The sequence below is a fragment of the Aythya marila genome (assembly GCF_965140915.1).
Source record: "Aythya marila genome assembly, chromosome: 3".
In the NCBI taxonomy this organism is placed as follows: Eukaryota; Metazoa; Chordata; class Aves; order Anseriformes; family Anatidae; genus Aythya; species Aythya marila.
The window spans coordinates 20551608-20573234 of record NC_139044.1 but is presented as its reverse complement, the minus strand read 5'-3'; the positions used below and the strand labels follow the sequence as shown (position 1 = coordinate 20573234).

Genomic DNA, 21627 nt, shown 5'->3' with positions numbered 1-21627 from the left:
ACTAACCACTGAACTTACCTCAAGTATAATTAGTGCCATACTATGCTCAAGACAATTTAGTGGCAAGTCTAGATTTAGAAGTGTTACTAATTAATTTTTATTTTATTTTCACCATTACTGAACCTGCAACAAACTAGTAAAACCTTCTGAAACTATAAGCAGACAAAGACTCCTAATCACAGGCTTTATTCTTAAAGATATCCTTCTTTAAATAGGTTATCACTAACAAGTCACAGCTGGAGTTACTGCAAGCACTGAGTGAAGACTGTGGGGCTAATAAAAAGAAATGATTCACGCCTCATTTATGTTCACTTATGTTTTACATTAATAGAAACCAATAATAGGAACCAGTTACCATAAAAGTCATGGACCGTAAATAACACAAATGGCAAATAAGTATCATCTAGTACTTTTCACAGCTGGACAGGAGGATTGCTATATTTGAAAGTAGTTAATGGATTTTTATTGTAACTTTACTTTTTAAAGGTACAGCATCATGATTTGGAGATATTTTTAAAGATCATAGTAAGGAAGTAATGATAGCATTTATACTACTTGCAAATATTTTCTTGCTTTTACTTTCTAAAAGTGTCCACAAAAAATATGCATTCATTTAGTATGACCACAATAAAGGTTTTTTTTTAAAACAGAATAAAAATCGTTATTGCCCTTAAGAAAATAATCAATACTAGAGAAGATCATTAAAACTGGTAAACAATGTTCTAGTAACACATAATCTAATGATCAAGATATAAAATAAGGTTTAACTTGCTAATGAAAAGATGAATACTTTGTATTGCAAGATGTTTGCAGAGAAAAGAAGAAAGAAGTGTAGTGTTATCAAATATTATAATGATAGATTTTTTTTCTTTTAGAAAATAGTCTTCTTCATTATAAAATATTTATTCATATTCCACCAGAGTAAGGGCCAAATCAGATGTCTAAGCAAGCTTTTTTTTTTTCTATTTTTAATTTCTAAAAACTTGTAACTTTCTCAATTCATAGTTCAAGTGAAATTAATAAAGCACAGCAAATACTAATGGAAGGGGGGAAAAAGGAGTATATAAACTATGCAAAGGTCTCTCCAATAAGGTTGTCATCATTAATGGTGGTGCATATTGTAGAATATGAAGTTAATTCTAAGCCTTCCCTGCATTTCTCTAAAACACATATTTGATGAAACTTGCCCAGCAATAAACAATTACTGAATCTATGTAAGATGACAAGGCCTCTAAAAAATCCATTTGCCTATTTGCATTTTACAAGTTGAACTTTAAAATGTATGTAATCTGCAGTAAAATGGCGCTCATAAATATTTTCATATCTGCAGTGCCCACAAGCATTTTGGGCATCTGGCTTCAAAAGGGAACCAACAGTTTTCACCCTGAAAGCAACTCAAACAACTCCATGTTCTATTTTGGAATGAATAGTATAAAAATTCTTGCTACTGACTGGTCTGCCAAGTAAAATGGTTAGCAGGGAGGCAGTCTTACTACTTTACCATAAGAAACTCATGAAAAAAAAAAAAATGAAATCTTGTGTTCTTCGCTGTTCCTATTCCATGACAGCCACCAGCATACAAGAAAATATATATATATATATATAATTCCCTAAAAATGGGGATGTACTTTCTGTTATTAATGCCTTTGAAAGAACACTTGACTAATTTTAGAATTATCCATTCTTCTATCAAACTGTAATTCTAGTTAATTCAGTAATAAAACTGATAGGTCTGTTATAACTAATGTATAATCATCGTTAAAAATTTTCTTTTAAATACACTATATCTCACATACATGGAGTTATATATAAAATGCTAAATACCAACTTTCCCAAGAGAAAGCTAGTAGTTAGCTATTTTTTGTTCTCTTAAGCTTATGTAATTTACATTCTCGTATAAAATATCCAGGCATATGGGCAACACAATTTTTAGATACCTGAAAAATCAATAGAGTAACAAGTGGCTCACACTGGACCTGAGATATATAAAATGTTATCACAGAGAACTAGGACACAAGTATAGGTAGTAATTAAATTCCTTATTGTCACACTGGACAACTTTCAGGGTGATATGTTCTGATGGGTTTTCATTTCCAGCTGTTTCATCATCTCAAACCAGTGTCCTTTCCTTAGACAATACAACCCTAAATTGTCAAAGTGTTGTGTAGGGATTTAGCCGTGTGACTCCCATTAACATCAATAAGAGTCGCGCAGCTAAATCCACGTGCTGTGCTTTGAAAATTTACCCCACAGTGTACATCCCAGGGTGCTGAAAGGATTAAAGTATTATATAGTAAATTCCCTCTTTGAGGTGCAGAAAATAAACAGGGCTCTTCTGGTTTGTTCTAAAAGGCTATCTGTGCGCTACTGCTGTGAATGCATCTGAACTTAGAAAGGTCTATAAAATATTCCAAACCCAAACAGAATCTTGTAAGATACTTTATATAAAGTAAAGTGATTTTGAAAGAGCAGCTTAACAACTCTGAGTTCCCTCTTTATTTAAAAAGCATGACTTCTGTACTGACAACGCACCCAGTCACATCCCACTGAAGGACTATAATAGCCCCGTTGGTCCCAGAAGGTAAGGCTATAATGTCATATGTATCTGTTTTTGAATTTACTTTCAACTCCAAAATCCCTGATCACTAAACCGTTGACTCATGCTTTGACTTGGTTCTAATATGAGTCAATGAGATCGTTATATGAGGAAGCTCAAATAGTCAAGGTGTGGGGATGGAAGGAGGGAAGGACAAAGGTGAACTACCTTGAAGTTGATCCTTACATATGGACACACATATATATATACATATATAAGTTATAAGCAGTATGGATCTCTGTGAGGCTCACCTCTATTTATTCAGATATATTTTGGCAGATCTGTATCTGTTCCTCATGCTTGAACCCAATTACCTTTGCATTCACATCCCACCACTGATATCAACTCATGTTGATACAGAGAAGTCAGATATGATATAAAGGTGAGAAAAGCCTCTTCCGTGTCAGTTAGCCCATGAGCCTATGGCTGTTTCCACTGAAGAACAATGTCGTTTCAATCAGTAAAACACAGGCAAATTGCATGGCTACAGATAGTTTGAATTCAGCTGTAGAATTATACAATCATAGAATGGCTTGGTTTGGAAGGAACCTTCAAGATCATCTGGTTTCAAGCCCCCTACCATGACCAGGGACACCTTCCACTAGATCTGGTCACCCAGGGCTCTATCCAACCTGGCCTTGAACACATACAGAGATGGGGCATCCATGATTTCTCTGTGCAGTCTGTAACAGTGCTTCACCACCATATGAGTAAAGAATTTCCTCCTAACTTCTAGCCTAAATCTCTCCTCTTTCAGACTGAAAGCACTGCCCCTTGTCCTATCACAATATACCCATGTAAAAAGGTCATTCACCATCTTTCCTATAAGCAACCTGTAAGTACTGAAAGGCTGCAGTGAGGTTGCCCCAGAGCCTTCACTTCTCTAGGCTAAACATGGAAGAGAAAATTTAAAGATAGCATGGAGTTCAAAATAATGTACAAGAAGTTCTGAAGTTATTGCAAGTGTTCAAAGTCAAGCTGGCACTAAACATATATGTATGAGGTACATAAAGCAGAAGTTCAGTAGACCATGCAAACTGAAAAAAAATCTTCAGAAGAGATAGAAAGACAGTGTATGTCTACCTCAAAAACATCAGATATTCACTGGCAAAAGCTACATGTCTGGATAAATATCCACTCATCATCAACTGAGGAACATAAGGGTCTCAAAAGTTTATAAATATTGGTCATATTCCCAGCAGGTTTAGATAATAAGGTGGCAAATGCTCTTTTGCCGTTTAATGGGACATCTCTGACATATTACCTCAGAGATCTCCATTAATTTATGGGAGAGGAAAAAGGTTATCTGCAACATATGCTGAAATCAACTGAAATCAAAATCCAGACCATGACAGTTAAGGAAGGGAGCTAGGCATCTAGACAGTTGATGCAGAACATGTAGAAAATTGTAATTACTGACACACAGCTAGTTGATGTAAAAGTACAGGAACTACTTTATACTGCGAGGATGTCTCTTGGTCTCCACGTGGAAAACACAAAAAGAGTAATAAGTTATTTCAACTGGTTAATTTTATCTTTAATTTCTCCTATTTTTCATTGATTTAAAATTGGAACTTAGGAATTCTCCTTCTGATGAATCAGGATGATACTCAGTTATGTCAGATCTTCTCTTTGAAATCTCAGAGGTGACTTTGTTGTTTTTTTTCCAAAAAGACAAAAGCAAAGACACATTTCCTTGTTTTACATACCACATACATCTCTTTTTCCTTAAAACAAATTTGTGTCAAAGAATTACATTGTGAAAGCAAGCACTAGTTCTATAAATAAAGAACATACACAAAATATTTTACCAAAAAGAGACACTGAAAACTGCTACCTGAGGTTTCTGTCTGCCAATAGGTGGCAGGGGTTCTCCTGCATGGAAAGTTGGAGGCCTTTTACAAGTTGGCCAGTCATAAAGTTCATCTGTGAAGGGACTCTTCACTTGCTGCTGCCTGTGGCTCAGTGGCTTTGACTGCCGGAGCAGCAGTTCCATTGGATCTGGGGATTTTCTGAACGGCGAATTATATATGCCTGCAATCTGAATAGAAGATGGGTTTACCTTTGACTTCAATTAACTCACAGTTGCAGTTACAAAAGTGTTTAAATAGGATAGTGTAACACATAATCTGTTTTAGCCCTCCCAGTGGGTATAATTTTCATTTTATTCAAGCAAGAAATACACAGCTGATTTTCGTGGACCTCAAACCCTCTTTTCTTTTGGTCACATCTTTCCTCTTCTACAGTAATAGTCAAAGAAATATACCGTTTTTTCCTTAAAAATAAGGTAAATTGTACAAAATTACAACTAGCTTTAAAGACAAGTATTATGCTTGTTTTGAAATTTAAACTTGTTTATGTTTCTTTAAAAGCCATTTTAAATTAGTATGCATAACAGAAATAAAAATGTATATTACTTATTATTTCTAAGCACATATGTAAAGGCTAAAATAAATATCCATACAAGGAAAAAGATAATTTTTGTCCCTTTAGACACTGTGTTAGCTAACTCGCAGTTTGGCATAAGATGGTTGAAATTACAACATATTTAAAAGTAAAACTGAGAGACTGGCTACAGGGAAACACAAGAACATTTATTGAATACCAAAAAATAGTAACTGTTGTTTGTTGTGTGTTTTTTTTCAGCAAAATGTTTTATTACATTTCTTTAACCACTCACATCTATTTAGTTTTACTAGTATAAAAACTGTGAAAAACAAAAATTAAGATTAAAAAATATGAATTTTGAATTGAACTAAAAATTTACATTCTTCATTTAATTTAGTTTCTTTTTTTTTTCAGAACAAAGAAACAATATGCTATTACATCAGTAGTTGCATTAGTAGTGTGATGTAATATAATAATTTCTAATATAAAGCATACATTTCAAATTCTTAGCTAGTAATCTCTATCATTAACAGTCTGTGAATATCTGGCAAGACAAAATTATATGGTAGACTGGTCCCAAATCATTCTGAATGATGATCATTCTACATTCTTAGAAATGTAGGAATTTTATCAGTTGTATATAAACAACACTCAAGCATATGTGAGTTTACTGAACAAGTTATATCCATTCTAGTTAATAATTACTATGTGCTAAACATGAGAATTGGTGTACCAGATTCCACAAAGCCACTAAATTTCCAAATTTCCAATAAAACAGACGAGATGCTTAAAAAACATTGGCAAAATAAATAAATAAACTGCTTTGCTTTAAGGAAGATTGTATTTTCTGTAACCATATACAGTATAACAGACTTTGACGGTAGATCAGTTTTGCTCAGTTATAATATATCATGTTTTGCATTTATCATATTTATTTGCTTTGAAGCATTGAATAAACATAGAATAAAAAAGACATCAGTCACTGGTTGTTCCTTTAGTTTTCAGGATGTCAACTATAATGGCAGAGATCCATGTTTCAAATAGCAGATAAGCAGGATTGAAGGGGTGACTGCAAAATTGCAGGTCCATCTCTGTGATCTGTAAAATCCAGCTGCATTTCAAGGTTTGGTTCTACACCTCTTGCTCTTATTCACCTAAACATCTCATAAACTTGCGGATTCTCCTTATGATTTATTTTTTGTTGTATTTCATCCATTACCTTGTTACAATTTTCTTATCAGTGCAGCATAGTTTTGCTTGTGAACATTCAGTGACATGCAAGTCTTCCATAAGCACAAATTCCATATGTTGTCTCAGGCTTTTTTGAACTATTGAATGCATTCCTGCTATGTATTTGTTACACAAGTTCTCTCATATATAAAATGACACAGTCAAGGTCTTCCAAACAAATTAGATTCCAAACCAACCATGGTCATATAGCTCTTCACCCATTAGTCCTACCATGCCATCGGATCTGTCTATACTATGAATTTTTGCCTTTATTTTGCTGATGACAGTAAAATAGAAAAGTAATTGTGATTACCATCTTTGTACATTTCACTGAATTTCACTGTACTGATACTTTATCTTTCCATCCATTCCTATGTCCTCTGTGTTCAGTTGTTATATCCTGACTAATGTGGAGAGTACATTCTAGCCAAGCCACATGGCCTCTGCAGAGGGCCCCAGGTAGTGAGAAAAATACTGCTCTTTTACTGTATATCTGCAACACACATTTTATGGAAAACTACAATATAAATGAAAATACAAATGTTTTCCATGAGAAAAACATCTTCTTGTTCACCATTGAGAATCAGGGTGTTCTGAAATAAACTATTCTGCCATAAAAACGGCATGCTGAAGTTTCATCCATGGATTTATTAATCAGTAGGAAACCCTGATCAGGGTTTTTAAAAAATCCTAAAATTTACACAGCTTTTTAAGATATGTTTAAAAATAATATAAAAATAACATAACATAAAATAATAAAATAATAAAATGCCAAAAAGCAAATTGGTTAGGAAAATTTAACAGAAGAAAATTTAGATTTCTTCAATCACACAGCACAAGATTGTTTCTTGTTTGTTTCCACAAAGAATAAAAATACAACGTCTTAAATATTTCAAACATTTTTCCTTTAAAGAAATACAGGCAACAATAACTTTAAAGTAATGTTTATCTGGGCTCTGAGAAATGGCATGACTTCTATCATTCACATTTAGAGAAGTATTAATGGACCTATGAGTATAATGGCTTTCTGGAATGGCATTTCATAATCTATATTGCGATACTATGTATGTTCTTGACATTTCTTTGTTTAAACATTTGGCAATAGAGAAATCTGTATTCAGAGTTCAAACACTGAAATGCAGTGCACAAATAGGATTGGCTTTCAGCACTTCTAATGACACCAAAATTAGCCATAATAGCTTTGGGAACTCACTGATTCATTGTCGTTTGGATTGTTATTTCTGAAGAGGTGCCTGAACATAGAGTCATCTTGTGCTGTTCTTTCTTTCATATATTATCAGGTTAAACATACATAAATAGTGTATCAGCTATGAAAACAGATTTGCAGTTTTAGTGAGGAACATTAGTGAGGCCAGCTAGACACTTTGCAAGATGTTGCTTCTTCTACAGTTGAAGCTCTTTGTGAGATCTGGGTCAAAATTAATTACGAACTGCATTTTAACTAATGATTTTTCAAGCAATCCTGTTAATTACTTTACATTTTAATTATATATGTTCAAGTATTCGAACAGACAGATAGCAGAGCAATCAGCAGAGTTCATATCTAGATGGATAAAATTAATACTAATTTACTCTAAAATCCCCAAGGTTTGTGGCTAGGATTTAAGCCTAGATTAAAAATTGGCAAAGTTTGGTAGCAGAGACAAGGGGATGAGTTTGGTTTTACTTTCTAGTTCAGACCAATCTCTGGCAAAATTCCTTCACTTTAAAATATCTCTGCAAATCAGAGTCATTTTTGTGACTCCTTGCTTGTGTGTTGTGTGCTGACGGATGTGCTATTCATTCTACCCTTTGCAGGAAGATAGCAGTGTGCAGAAATCTTAAGAATCTGGAGGATCAAAGGTTTTGATACTTAATAATTTTTCATATCTTCCTGAGACCAGTACAATATATTAAAAGCATTATTTCACCTTTTCACTGCTTTAATGCAATATCCTCTCAACTACAAAACCATTGTAGTTAATACTGCTTTTTCAGTGGTAGAAAAATATATGTCCTGAGATACTACTCCATCCTTTGGAATCAAAGTATGAGGTAGTTTTTGATTTTCTTCACTTTTAGTCCATACAAAAATATGCTACCATCCCAAATGTTATGATATGTTACAAAAAGTACCTCTTCTGTAGTGAGTATGACACATTTTTCTGTACCTATGTTCTTCACAACTAAGAAGGTCCTCTGTCAAAGCCAGCTTTCTGAGACTCCATTTCCAGGAACAATTTTCTAAAGTGACAAACACTATGGGGAAATCTGTGCTACTGTTAAAAAACCTGCAACTGAGTTATTTGCAGTACTGTCATGCTGACTTCCAACTCAATAAGACCAAAGAAATCTCAGGAGGGGACTCTGCTAATAGCTTCTTACTGACCTCCTTACATCAGGCTCTTCTGCTGAATGGTGGCCCAATGGTGAATATGGCAAATGAGGTGTGAAACCACAGATTTTTGTATTTTTTTTTTTTTATAAGACTATGGTTCTGACTCGTCAGGGGAAAAAAGAGAGAGAGAGAGAGAAAGAGAAATGAGTTATACTATAGATATATTTTTCCCCTAGAATTCTCTGCCTCAGACCTTCCATCATGGAAACCCAAGCATGACCTGGAATATTAATTGTGTCAGGTCAACCATACTGGCAAATGTATCATTTGTTACCCAGTCATCCTTAGCATTACATTAGTATTTTGAATCATTTTGCATTTCTAACACTCTATCATTTAGTTTTCTCTCAATCATTTTCTTATTTTTATAATTAATGGTGGCATATAAAGAAAAAATAATCAGAAAAATATATATTAATTTAATGAAGGAAGGAAAAGGAATCAAGGAAAAATGTCTGTGTGCATGTTTTAAATATTCTGTATCTCTTCCACTTCTTATCCTAATCTTAGTCTACACTGTAGCATTTTTGTCTTTTCCTGTTTATCATTTCCATAAGCAGAGAAAAAGTTAACTGTTACTTAACAGCTACTGTTCTGAAAATAATCACACCTGCAAAATTAAAAATCAATGAAGTTGAGCTGAAGAGTAAATGTAAGCATGAAGTTAACAGAAAATGTATCCTCCCTCATGTATTTTAAATATATTTTACTGTAATTCAACTAAACTATAATAAAGGTATGCTCTGTTTTAATTATTTTTCCATATCAACTCTGAAAGTTGGAAATAATCAACATTATATATCATGAATATAAATGTTTCATTTAGCATTCATTTATTTCTGAAAAATAAAAAATACCTTTGATGGAGGAAGCCTTTTCAAGCAACTGCCACGGTAAGAATCTAAATAAGGTTCTACTTTCTCAGTCTGCTCTTTTAATAAGGAGTTAAATGACTCCTTCTTCAAAATGCATATAAGGAGACAGAAAATACTTCAACAAAATGAGGAATTAACTTTAAAATTCTTTTTTTTCCAATACATTTTGTACTAAAAAAAAAAAATAAATAAATCTAAGCAAGCTGAGAGAAGAGGTAAGAGATCTTTAAAAGCCATAAAAGTAAAAGCATGAAGGAGAGCTGTGAATGAAATATTTGCTAGAGAAGGGATTGCTGAATCAACACTGACCAGTGCACTTCATCATAATTATCAGGACATACTACTGCCAGGGGATTTATAAAAATCCCACTCAGCAAATAATTGCCCTGCTGTTAGGAGATAGTCGGAGTGTTAACACACTGTCACAGTCCAGCGTTTAGTAAGATATTCAACATTCAATTACTCTTGCTGAGAACTAAAAGGAAATATGATCATTTCTCAGCTACTGCAGTTATGCTTCCACATGAATTCCAAAGAACAATCTTGTTAATCCCCAGATATAGTTTCTCTAGGAGGTAAAAGAAATACCTCAAAACATTAATGATTCACAAGGAAAAAACAAAACAAAACAAAACAAACAAGCAAACAAACAAAAAATCTTGTTTAAATGATGCTGCAGCAACATCTGTAAGAAAATGAATTTAAAACTTCTAAATAACTATTTTTTTAAAACTTCTAAATAACTATTTATGTTTATTACAGGTTGTAAAATTTTTCTTTAAATTAAGAAAATAAAGGGATAACATCTTTAACATAAAATGTATTGGGGAAATAGTCATCTATTAAAAATTTGTATATAATATCCTAGTAGCAAGTATAATAAAATGATGTCCACTAAATCAAATTTGAAACTTCAAAATATTTAAACCACATGACAGTGTCTTCTCCTAGGAATAATCTGTGACTTTGTGATTAATATGGACATATTTTTATATGAGAATTAACAGATATAGCATAAGCATTATTCAGATATTGGAAAAAAAAAATTCCACATTCCAATTCAAAAGAAAATATCCTTACCATAGCTGATAATAGAAAAAAATGTCACCCATCCAGCAAAATATATAAATGTCAGTTTAGTGCTCACTGAGTTAATGCTAGTCCTTGGGCCTGATCCTGTAACCCTTATAAAATCATACTTAGGAATTGTATCTAAATAAGAATTGGAGGACCTTACCTGTTATTATAGATAAGGTATTTTAGCTTTGTTTGAGATAGAGTTTTATGTAAAGACTGAAGAATTCATAAATGAGTGATGAGTAGTGTATATTCTTTCAAGTGGGATTAATTACCTGTCTTCTGCCTAATATATATTCTGTTTAAACAGAGTAATAGAAGCATTAATTATTGTTATTCTGCTTTTCAGATTTTAGTTAGCTTAGTTCAGTCCTTTTCATCTCTGAAATATTTTATTGATACCAAAATAATAGTACAATCACATTTTAAATACACATTTGTAAGTAAAACAGGCTGCAATTCTATGGACTATACAAAGAGGTGTCAAGGAAACATTCAAGTCCCTTGTCCTGGCCACAGATCATAAAATCAACCTCTAAACCTGCAGAGACACTAAGCTCTGTTGCAGGAAGCAGAACTGTAACTGAGTCTCCAAATAGGCAAGAATTGCTTGGGTTTAGACGACAAGATTAAAGATAAATAATAGCTTAATGCATGGATCACTATGTCACGATATCCAAAACACAGCAGACAAACAAACGCTGAGGCATCCCAAAAATATATTCTTCTTTCACTGATTGACTCTATGACCAAGGCATGTTCTGTCAAACCTAATTCTTATGCAGGCTCTTGATGACATGACTAGATCAGGAATAATAACTTGAATGAGTGAGTGATGGCATAGGAAACAATACTCATGATGAAGATACAAAAGAGACATTCAAAGTTTTTTATTGACTTCACATGTGACTTCTAACTGATTTCAAACAAGCAATTTTAACTTACTTAATGACTTTATTTTAGAAATAGGAATGGTAAATTACATTAGTGTTATCATTTGTTCTTTAAGTGCTAGAGTGAATATAGGATTATGTACAAATTCTACAAACCTCTAGAATCATCCTGCTTCTACAACTACCCTGTATAAATGGAAATTGAAGAAAAATCTCTGAAAGCAGTTTCATTATTCCATGTCTCAATAACTGCATGTGAAAACACAGTTTTTATTTCCTTACTGCACAGGAATATTTTGAGGCTAAAATTATTTACACTCATTAGAAGTTTCAAAGAACCTTGACACACTTATGTAAATGTGACATTATTTATGTCTTTAAAATTAAACTTTCTTCAGCTTTCATTGTGATAATGCAAAAGATTAGCTTTATGAGAAAAAAATCAACTTGAAAAGCACTCTTTTTCTTACTGGAGAGAGAAAAATTTTTGTAATTATACCATTTTGAATTTGAATCTTTGAATTTGTAACACTAGAGGTTACCTAGGGCAATTATACCAAAAGACTGGAGAACCTCTACTTGCTAGAAATAGAAATCATGTGGAAATTTACTTTGTTTAAAAAAAAAAAAAGAAAAAGGGCAAGAGAATTCATTCACTTCTCAACTAACAAAAAAAACCTCACAACCAAATGATGTAACATTTAATTGATTTTCATTGTTCCTTATGTCTGTTGCATTGTGTTTACACATGAATCTTCCCTTACTGATACAGGTTTATTCTGACAGATTTATTAAACAAATTGCTGCAGTAAACCTATAGGATCAGACAATGATTAAAACCTCAAAAAGTGGCAGTATGTTTAACAAACCACTCTTCAAAGAGACTAATAAACGATGAAGTGAAGGGAGGTTTAAGGTCCTAGTATTGTAAACAGGAAAGAACAAAGAAGAGGGAATGAAGCCATGTTAGTTAGATTAGTACAGACAGTCAGAAATGAGTAGAAATATGTGATATGTGAAATGAATATGATAACAAAACAAACAAACAAAAAAAAACAACAGCATTTTCTTAAAAGACTGTTGAAACAGAAAAACTGGAAGCAAAGAAAATGTAAAATAAAGATAAGAAAACAAACAATATATGAGGGAAGATATACAGTTCTCATGATGCCCATTGCAGGACAAATGCATTTCCCAAATCAACAGTATGTATTAGATACTAAGAAAGCATTGAATATTGAATTGAATATTGAAACAGTACAAGTTAATGAAAGAACTTTACTATTATTTACTATTATTATTCACTTGCCTAAGAGATGAAAAACAACAGAATTGGTGTGTACATCACTCATCTTGAAGCCTCGTTAAAGCAAGGATACCATCAGTGCCACTTCTTAATCAATGAGGTTCGCTGTTGAGAAATGTATGGCATTTTATCTTCATGACTTCTCCCATGCCATCCTTAACTTCCCTTTACTTATGCACTCATCTCTTATTTAGCATCTACTTCTTCTGCTATTATAGGTTCAAAAGTTACCTCAGGAAGACCACACATCACATCAAACTTGTATACAAACCAGTTGGACAACTACACATCATGCGACTGTATTCCAATAACTGTTTCAGGAACATCAGTGGAGCTCCAGACTGTGCAAGTGTGAGCGAATGTGGCTCTGTGTGTGAGCTATTTAGTTCATATTTGTACTGTTGTAATTTCCCTGCAATATAGATTCTTTCTTAAATGTTTGTACCACAACATACACAAAGCCCCCATTCAATATATAACTCCCTCATCATTTTTCTGACCCTGCAGCAATCCAACCCTTTTGCCACCTCAATTGACAGTAAAACACAAAATGTGGTCATGTTTTTTTTCTAAGTTCTCAGCATGTACACTTCTGATAGAACACACAGCTTGTCCTTTAACCTCTGCCATTAATCCTACCCACAGGAGTAGAGCAAGAATTTTGTTGCCCAGAAAAAAACACAGAAATACAGATTATGCAATTCAGATGCTGAAAAAGTTTATGTAGAGGGACCTTCTAGCTAGTGGATTTTTAAATCACTAATTCTGAATACAGAGATCTCTATTATGCTATGCTTGCACATGCTTAGTATGAGTGACATGCCTTGTAACAAGCTATTTAACAGCAGCTCTGGGAAATATCACCATGCCTACATGGACAAACCTTTATACAACTCAGTTGTAGGTCTTTGCATGGGATCAATAACAAAAAAAGAACTCCAGCTTTACATACTATTGTGTATTAAGTTCTTTTTAACAACAGATAATTTCCCAGTGTAAAATCATTCTCATTTCTTTGGACAGTAAATTACAGCAAAATTTTCTTGCTGATGTTAAAAGTAGAAGGTATCTAAAATGATTTTATAATAAGGAGACTCTAGGAAAAATAGACAATGTAGTGCTGTTGCAGAACATGGCTAAAATGATTAAATTTGTTCTATTTTTAAGTTCTTTCACTCACTACCTCTACAAAATAGAATGAGAATGAGAAATGAGAATGAGAATGTCTTTTTTTTCTTTTTTTTTTTTACCAGGGAATGTATGAAAGGGAGAAATTGGAAACACTTTCACTTAGCACTTGTACTTAAATAAGACTTTTGAGAAGAGTGAATGGGAAGGACCCAGTCTTAGGGAGTGGTGGAAACTACTATTTGACTTTTCACTGACAGGAGAAATACATCTGGAATGGTGCATAGCCATTTAATTCTTATAGAAGGTAGGTCACTGGACTTGTTGAACCTCAGTTTGTTCACATGGGCCCACTTCTCAGGCTTGTCCAGGTCTGTTTGGATGGCATCCCTTCCTTCAGTTGCATAAATTGCACCACTCAGCTTGGTGTCATCTGTAAATTTGCTGATGGTGCACTCAATCTCATCATCTATGTCACTGATAAAGATAATGAACAGCACCGATTCCATAACAGACCCCTGAGGGGCACGTACCACTTGTCACAAGCCTCCAGCTGGACATAGAGCCATTGACCACCACTGTCTGGGTGCAACCTTCAAGCCAATTCCTTATCCACTGAATGGTCCACTCTTCAAGTCCATCTCTCCAATTTTGTTTCAAGTATTCCTAGAATGAAGAATCCTAAAGGGCAAAAGCTGGCCTCAAAGTCTAGGTGAACCAAACATTTCTGAGTGTGCATACAAATAATTTTTTGAGTTCAGAAGCAGTGAGAGTAACCCTCTAGATATAAATATTTCTTTGTTCAGGTACAATGCCTTTCAGAAACACAAACAGCTTAGTTACTGGCCACTTCTAGTTTACCCTATTTTGTCCTTCTTTTTGACAGGAACATTAAACAGCATTAACTAATATTCCTTCACCAGCAGACTGAGACTGTAGGTGTGTATAGTGTCCCTTGAGGCACAAGAGTTGAATTATTTTCCTATAGTGAATACCTGTGAATAGAGTGATACATCTGGCTTCCAAGATGGAAGTGAATATACAAAGAAGGCTTGCTGATCAAACATACCTGTCAGAAATACTGCAAGAAGGATTTAATGTACATTGAGAATCCTCTTGAAAGAATATTTTATAAAAACAGAACACTGTAGCATAAATTGCTTTATATACTAATGCCATTAAAATGTAGCTGCAAGTCTGTCTGAAAGCTAGGAAAGCTCACTCTGTCCTCTTTAATTTAAATGGGATTTTTTATGGTACAAGCTTTGGAAAGTAGTGAGAAACATCTGACTTCTTGGCAGAGAAGTGATGAGTGATTAAACATCCATGGATAGGTGGGGACATTCAGTGATTGGGGCACCTACATTAAAAAAAAATTAACCATTTTAGTTCATCTTCAGGAAGTATTAGTACTTATAATGAATGATAATTTAATCCCCTGAATGTTTTAGAGACAGGATAATAAAATTACAACAGTAAAGAGGGAGGAAATAAAATGTAAAAGGTAAGAGCTAATTCATTCTTCATGCTAGCTCAGTCCTTGGCCTTTCCTGAACAGGCACTGCCAATAGTAACAAATTATGTATAATCATTTTGTGATGTGGACTGTTCACTCGGGACTAAGCTCAAATGACCAAACTTGCAGCCTTGTCTCTTAAACTGTGCTTCTGAAGATCAAAGGACAGTGCTTTATCCACTGAATCCTCACCTTTATAAGAATAAAACTGCCAGGTGTCCAGAGACAGAGTTGGTGTCAAACAATGTCATTTTAGACCAATTGTTTTTCAAGTTCTTACAGGACAGCACATTATGTTAGAAGCATTTTAATCAGTTGTGCCCTCTGAATATTCATTACTCTGCTCCAGGAAGAATTTTGTGGATTTAATTTTTCCTCACTTAGAGCATTTATACCTAATATAAGCGCAGTAATTTCAATAGAACTAACTCCTGATTTCCAGTAGTGTAAACAGGGGACACATATACTCCATGTAATGCTAATGAATTGCAACCTCTGTTGGCAGGAAAAATGTAATTAATAAAAACAATACAATTATCAAATTTATGATAATTTAGCATTGAATTGAATTTAAATACAGAGTTAAAATATTTTTATCATATGAATTGACAAACAGGAAATAAAGACTGATGTAATTGATAAAAGTTATATAATTTTGAGTTCTACATTAACTACAGAAAATCAAAACAAAAGCTCTGAAAAAAAAAAAAAAAAAAAAAAGCTGAAACGTAACTTCATAGCATGTTTTTGCTTTGTACAAAAAAATCCCTAATCCAAACTCCATGGAAGTCTGATAAATGACTTACATTATCCTAAAATGGAATTGCTTATGGAGCATGAGTGTTACTCAGAGTAAAAGCAGCGAACTCCTGGGAAATGTTATCTCAGTTCTAGTTCTACCTATTTCCAGACTACTTCTACCAAAAATACTTACTTATTTTACAGCATCAGCTGCTGTATCACTACAAGTCATCTTTTTCAATGTATGAGGGCAATGGGGATAAATATGCAGCAAATACTGACCACATTTCTAAGCACATTAGTCTTGACTCAACAGAAAGATGACAAGACACTCCAGCAGGCACTGAGAATTGGAGGAACTACTACAGTCCAAAAAGATAACACATCTTTTTATTGGCAGCTATTGAAGAAATGCAATAGATTTTTTTATTTTCATTTTTAAAACAGTAAAGACCTACTATTATACATGGACTTTATTTTTCTCTTGCAGCTCTAAATGACCAAGTTGCTTATGAGCGCTATCTGTTCATAAACTGCCAAATGATATCAGGGAAAATTGCCAACATTACTAAAGAGGAAGGAGAATGATGGGCTTTATTGTTGCTTGGGGTGGAAGAGGAAATCAGCAGACACTCATGAAAAGGAGGAGAAAGAATAAGGCACTTTGCAATTGCATATTCCCCTATGACAGAATACCAGAGACAGTATATGCTGTGAAAACAGCATGCTGCAAAACAATACTGCAATGAGAATGAGTCAACTTGGTCTTCAAATGAACAACAATCTAAGGGCTAGTGTTGTGGGCTTATGTTCTTTTCTGTTGAAGTTACTCCTTCTCTGAGAATCATCAGGAGATAAAGGAACTGGAGGAATACAGAGGCAAAAGCTCTGTAAAATGTTCTTTAATAATCCGTAAATGGAAAGCTCTACAACAAATGTCCTTCAACTACAGAAAATGGGAGAGTGTTCTTGGCTTCTCATTATATTGCTGCAGTGCCTCATTTTATCACTTTTCCCTAAGCATGTGCTGATGGCCACTGTCAAAGATAGGATGCTGGGCCAGGAGATTCTTCAGTTTGACTCAGATGAGTCTTCAAATTGGTCAGGGCCGAAGAGAAAGAAGATTCAAGAGTCTGGGTAGGCATACAAACACAAGTGTACAATTCATGTTTTTCAAGGTCTCAATACTTAATGCATTCAGAGAAAAGATCCCACAGAATGGAGGACAATCTAATCTCAGCAGGTTTTATCACAGAACATGAAATCCAGTTTTGGAAACAAGTCCACCAGCCAGAGCAATGATAAGCTGCAATGATATATGTATAACACCACATTCTTAATAATGTCAAAGTTTTGCAATTGTGTGACAAAGGCTTCAAGTTTTTGTAGACATTATATGACAAAGAACTTTTGCTTTCTGGACTAGTTTTACATTCATTTTTCTCTTAAAAAAAAAAAAGGTAATTATTTAAGAATTTTTGGAAAATTATACCAGAATACATTTAACTGCTTAGAAGCGGAGAGGAAAGTTGGAGAGAAGAGAATTAAATTCCCTTTTATTTCACCCAGTACATTTGCCTGTATGGAAAAAACTAAAGAGTAAAGGGAAAAGATCTTTTGCACCTCTGGTTCCCTAATACTTTTCTCAGTGACAGAAGGAACGATAATAGCTTTTTTTTAAGCTATTAAAAGTTTTTTTAAGCTGTGAGGCTCAGAAGACTGTTTCTATAGTCTTTTCCCAGTCTCAGTGACTTAAAAAGACATGCAACACTCTGCTCCTACCACCACTTCCCATGCTCTGGCTCCTTCCACTTACCACTGCCTTCTCCTCACCACAAGACTATCGACATGCAGGTCCTCTACCTGGGTAGTTAGAGTAGCGCTAACAGCAGTTACACGCTTGTTTTCAACCAGAATCAGACTCACCTCAGCATCATTGTCCATCTACAGATACTTAAACAATACATGTCAGTATTCTAGCTTGAATAGTTCTTTGGAGTTATTCTATCATATATTAATCATCATTTTAATGCTATGACCCAAATTTCCAAAATTTGTATCAAATGCTAATGATAGGAATCACTCCACCACACTGCAACAAATGAGGGCTCTTTGTACCAACTTCTCAGCCATTCTGTGCTTCTGCAAAGTGCCATTAATGTATTCAGTGATTCCAACTTTTGTTGACCTTACAGACAGCACTTTGCAAAGGATAGTGCTTCCTAAAATTGTTAGCCTTTTTTGTACGACAAAGAGCAGAAGGTATTCAATTACAGTGAGTTTTTTGAATACACAGACAGGATATACATGGGATATACATGTATACATGTATACAACAGGAATATATGCATGTATATGGATGATCTGTATAGATTGACTTATAGTAGAAAACCACATTAGATATCTAGTTCATTTATTAGTGATAGCTGAAAAAAAGGATCATTAACACTGCAGTGGAAACTGCACATTGTGATTATGGAATAATAATTTTTAAAAAATCTAATTTTTAAGTTTTGTGTCTCAACAAGAACTTGTAACTCATTCATTGTATGACAGATTAAATCAATGAAAAAGATAAACAGAAATAGATCTGTGCTGTTATTTCTATTGCATTACCAATAATAAGTGACAAGAAATATTCTGAACAAAGGCAAAGGCTTGTTAAACTTGTACTATAATTTGTATTATGTTCATCATAAAGTCAGAATTTATCACACTGTTAAGCTAAAAATGGAAAAGGAAAATGTTGCTACATATATAAATAATTTTAAAAATTGAAATAGAGGATGTTATTTTTAAAACAGAATTTTATTTGGAAGACTCATGTTGCCACCTCAGATTTATTTCTTACTGTATTTTACACTAGAATCTTGCAAAAAGCAACCAGTAGGTGGAGCAGACAACATAATTTATCACCTGATAATTTGACTTTATTTCGTAATTATGTTCCCACAATTATGTAGGAGAAATTTTCTTCAAACAAAAGAAACCCATGTGAGTCAGATATTTCTTGGCTAGTTACTGGAGCTACTCACATATATAGCAAACTGATTAAAATCTCAACGTTTTATAACCATGAAGTTTTAGATCTCATACTTTATTTCTCCAGACATTATTTGGCAACCAACTTAGTTTAAATCAAATAAAAATTTCATTTCTTTTTTTTTCAAGCCAACTCTTACACCTGTAAAGAGCATTACATTTTTGTTGTATGGGTATTGCTGGAAATACAGGAGAAAAACAAAAACAAAAACAAAACAAACAAACAAACAAAAAAAAAAACTGTTACTTAGTAAAGCCAAAAAGACAATTTTTTGTGTTTGGAAGCTGGCAGGGTACATAGAAAATTCTACTTTCACAGAAAGACAAACAGTAATTCTATGGCAGCAAATTAATATTATTACTGTTAGTAATTATTGATTATGCAAGTAGCCAAACTTGTTTAGCTTTGTTTTCTTTAAAATTTTTTGCTAAAATAATTATTTAATTCAAATGAACAGAGTATGTGTAGTAAAATGCTTGTGTAAATACAGTGTACTTGTAATAGGAAATAGCCATATTTTGTTAAGTTTCCATGGCAAAATAAATTCAGTTGTTTGCAAAAAATATAGGAATATTGTAAAGTGTAGTATAATAGTTTACTCTTTTTATAAATAAATCATTTCCCTTAATGTCACTGTTTCATAGCAATGGAATTCAGTACACACACACACAGAAGAAAGAAAGAAAAATTTAAAAAGTAAAAAAGAAGGTAAAAAAAAAGTGAAGAACTGTAAATAAAACAACTTAAATGTAGGTATGCCTATATAATATTTTGTAGCAAGATCAAACTCCTTTTGCTTGAGATTAAAGTGTGCACACACTTATTCTGCTCATATTTGGAGCTGACTTGAAGCTGTGTAATTGCTTTAATTCTACAGCTAATATACCATGCCTCTCAACAGGGCTAATTAGTTTGGGTTCAGCCCCATGTTATAATTCCAGTTTTGTTTGGAAAGTAATCAAAGCAAGCTCGTATCTTTCTAATAAGACTATGTGTATTAACCTATACAATAACTATGTGTACCTGGTAACAATAACAGCAAATAATGCATGCTATTTTTTTATTTTTATTTTTTTTACTTTATAAAGGTAACAGTTTCTGGAAGAAATACATGTAAATGTCTCAATAGGAAGCTAACATAAGAAAACAAAAAAAATAACATGCTGGCTTCATCATAGCCCATGCTTTTATGTAAGTACTCTAAACCCCTGTATATTTATGACACCAGCATTTGTAAGATTTACTTTTGGAAATGTAAAGTAATGCTATAAATTAGAAATTGGCACAGCCTTATATATGTATTTATAATCTGTGGAATAAGAAGAGAAAATTTTGCATTCAATAAAGGATTCATAAATTTTAAAGACAGAAGGGATCTCTGTATTGTCTGCTACATCATGCAGTGCTACATGCTTGATCATCTCCCTGCTTAACCTGTAACATATTTCTGAGTTGAGTTTGTAGGCTTCAGCTTGTAAGGAATAGAAATTGACACAACTTTCTTTACTAAAATTGAGGAGCAATAACTTCTTAATTCCTTTCTTTCCATAAGTAAACACACTTTTCTCCATGCTTGTAGTAAAATAAAAAGATTCACAACTATAGGATATATTTGAAACTATTATTGCAAATATAGATTTTTTTATTGCTCTCCGTATAACTTGCCTGAATATCTGTAGCCTTGATCCCTGAAATGGCTCAGCTCCATCACTATGGAAACTTTAGCAGATCATCTGCACAACTAATTGGGCTTTAGTTAATATGACTCTACAATAAATCCAGTTCATCACTCTCCTCTTTTCATTTACTATGTCCTCTGCTTAAAAATGATATTGTTTCCTTTACTCACTCAGAAGTGTTGACTTTTGCTGCCTGGTTGTACTGATACAATGAATGGACCTTGCTCGGTAATCCAGTTAACTGTCCTCTGAAGACAGCAAGATGCAGTTGTAGTTAGGGCAGAACAGCAGGGATATTGAGAGCAAAATGCCAGGAGCAGACCATCAAAACAGTAAATTCTGCACCAAAATAATTTGCCCTCTATCTTAGGAAGATATCAAATTCTATGACTATATAGAATTGTGGAATACATAGCTTGATTACAATTATTACTTACTTCATATATATGTATGCTGTTTTTCAGGTTTTTTGTAAGTGTTCCTTTAATTTACATTCATTCATGTTTTAAAGTACTAGCTTAGAAAAAAGATGGTTCTTGGAGCATAGTTCTGTGATAAAGGAAAAATTTCTGTGGGCTCCGAGTCATACACACAAAACATCTTAGCAGGCAAAACCAAGTATACTTTTGTTGTGAAAAATACTGTTAATTAAATTCTAATTCTGCAAAATTGAGACCCAAATTCATCAGATCATAATAGTTACTGATGCCTGCTACTGCAGTCCTCCAGGTGGACGGCTGAAATATGGGCCTGCTTG

The 21627-nt window shown here is 33.6% G+C and overlaps 1 protein-coding gene across 1 annotated transcript in view; it reads right to left on the bottom strand.

Annotated features, from left to right (window-relative positions):
• SPATA17 (spermatogenesis associated 17) overlaps nt 1–21627 on the bottom strand; it is a gene marked incomplete at both ends in the record, with an annotated part of 95053 nt that overhangs the window by 33175 nt on the left and 40251 nt on the right. The window contains 1 exon segment of the mRNA XM_082758168.1: nt 4434–4637. Coding sequence (XP_082614294.1) covers nt 4434–4637 — 204 coding nt within the window.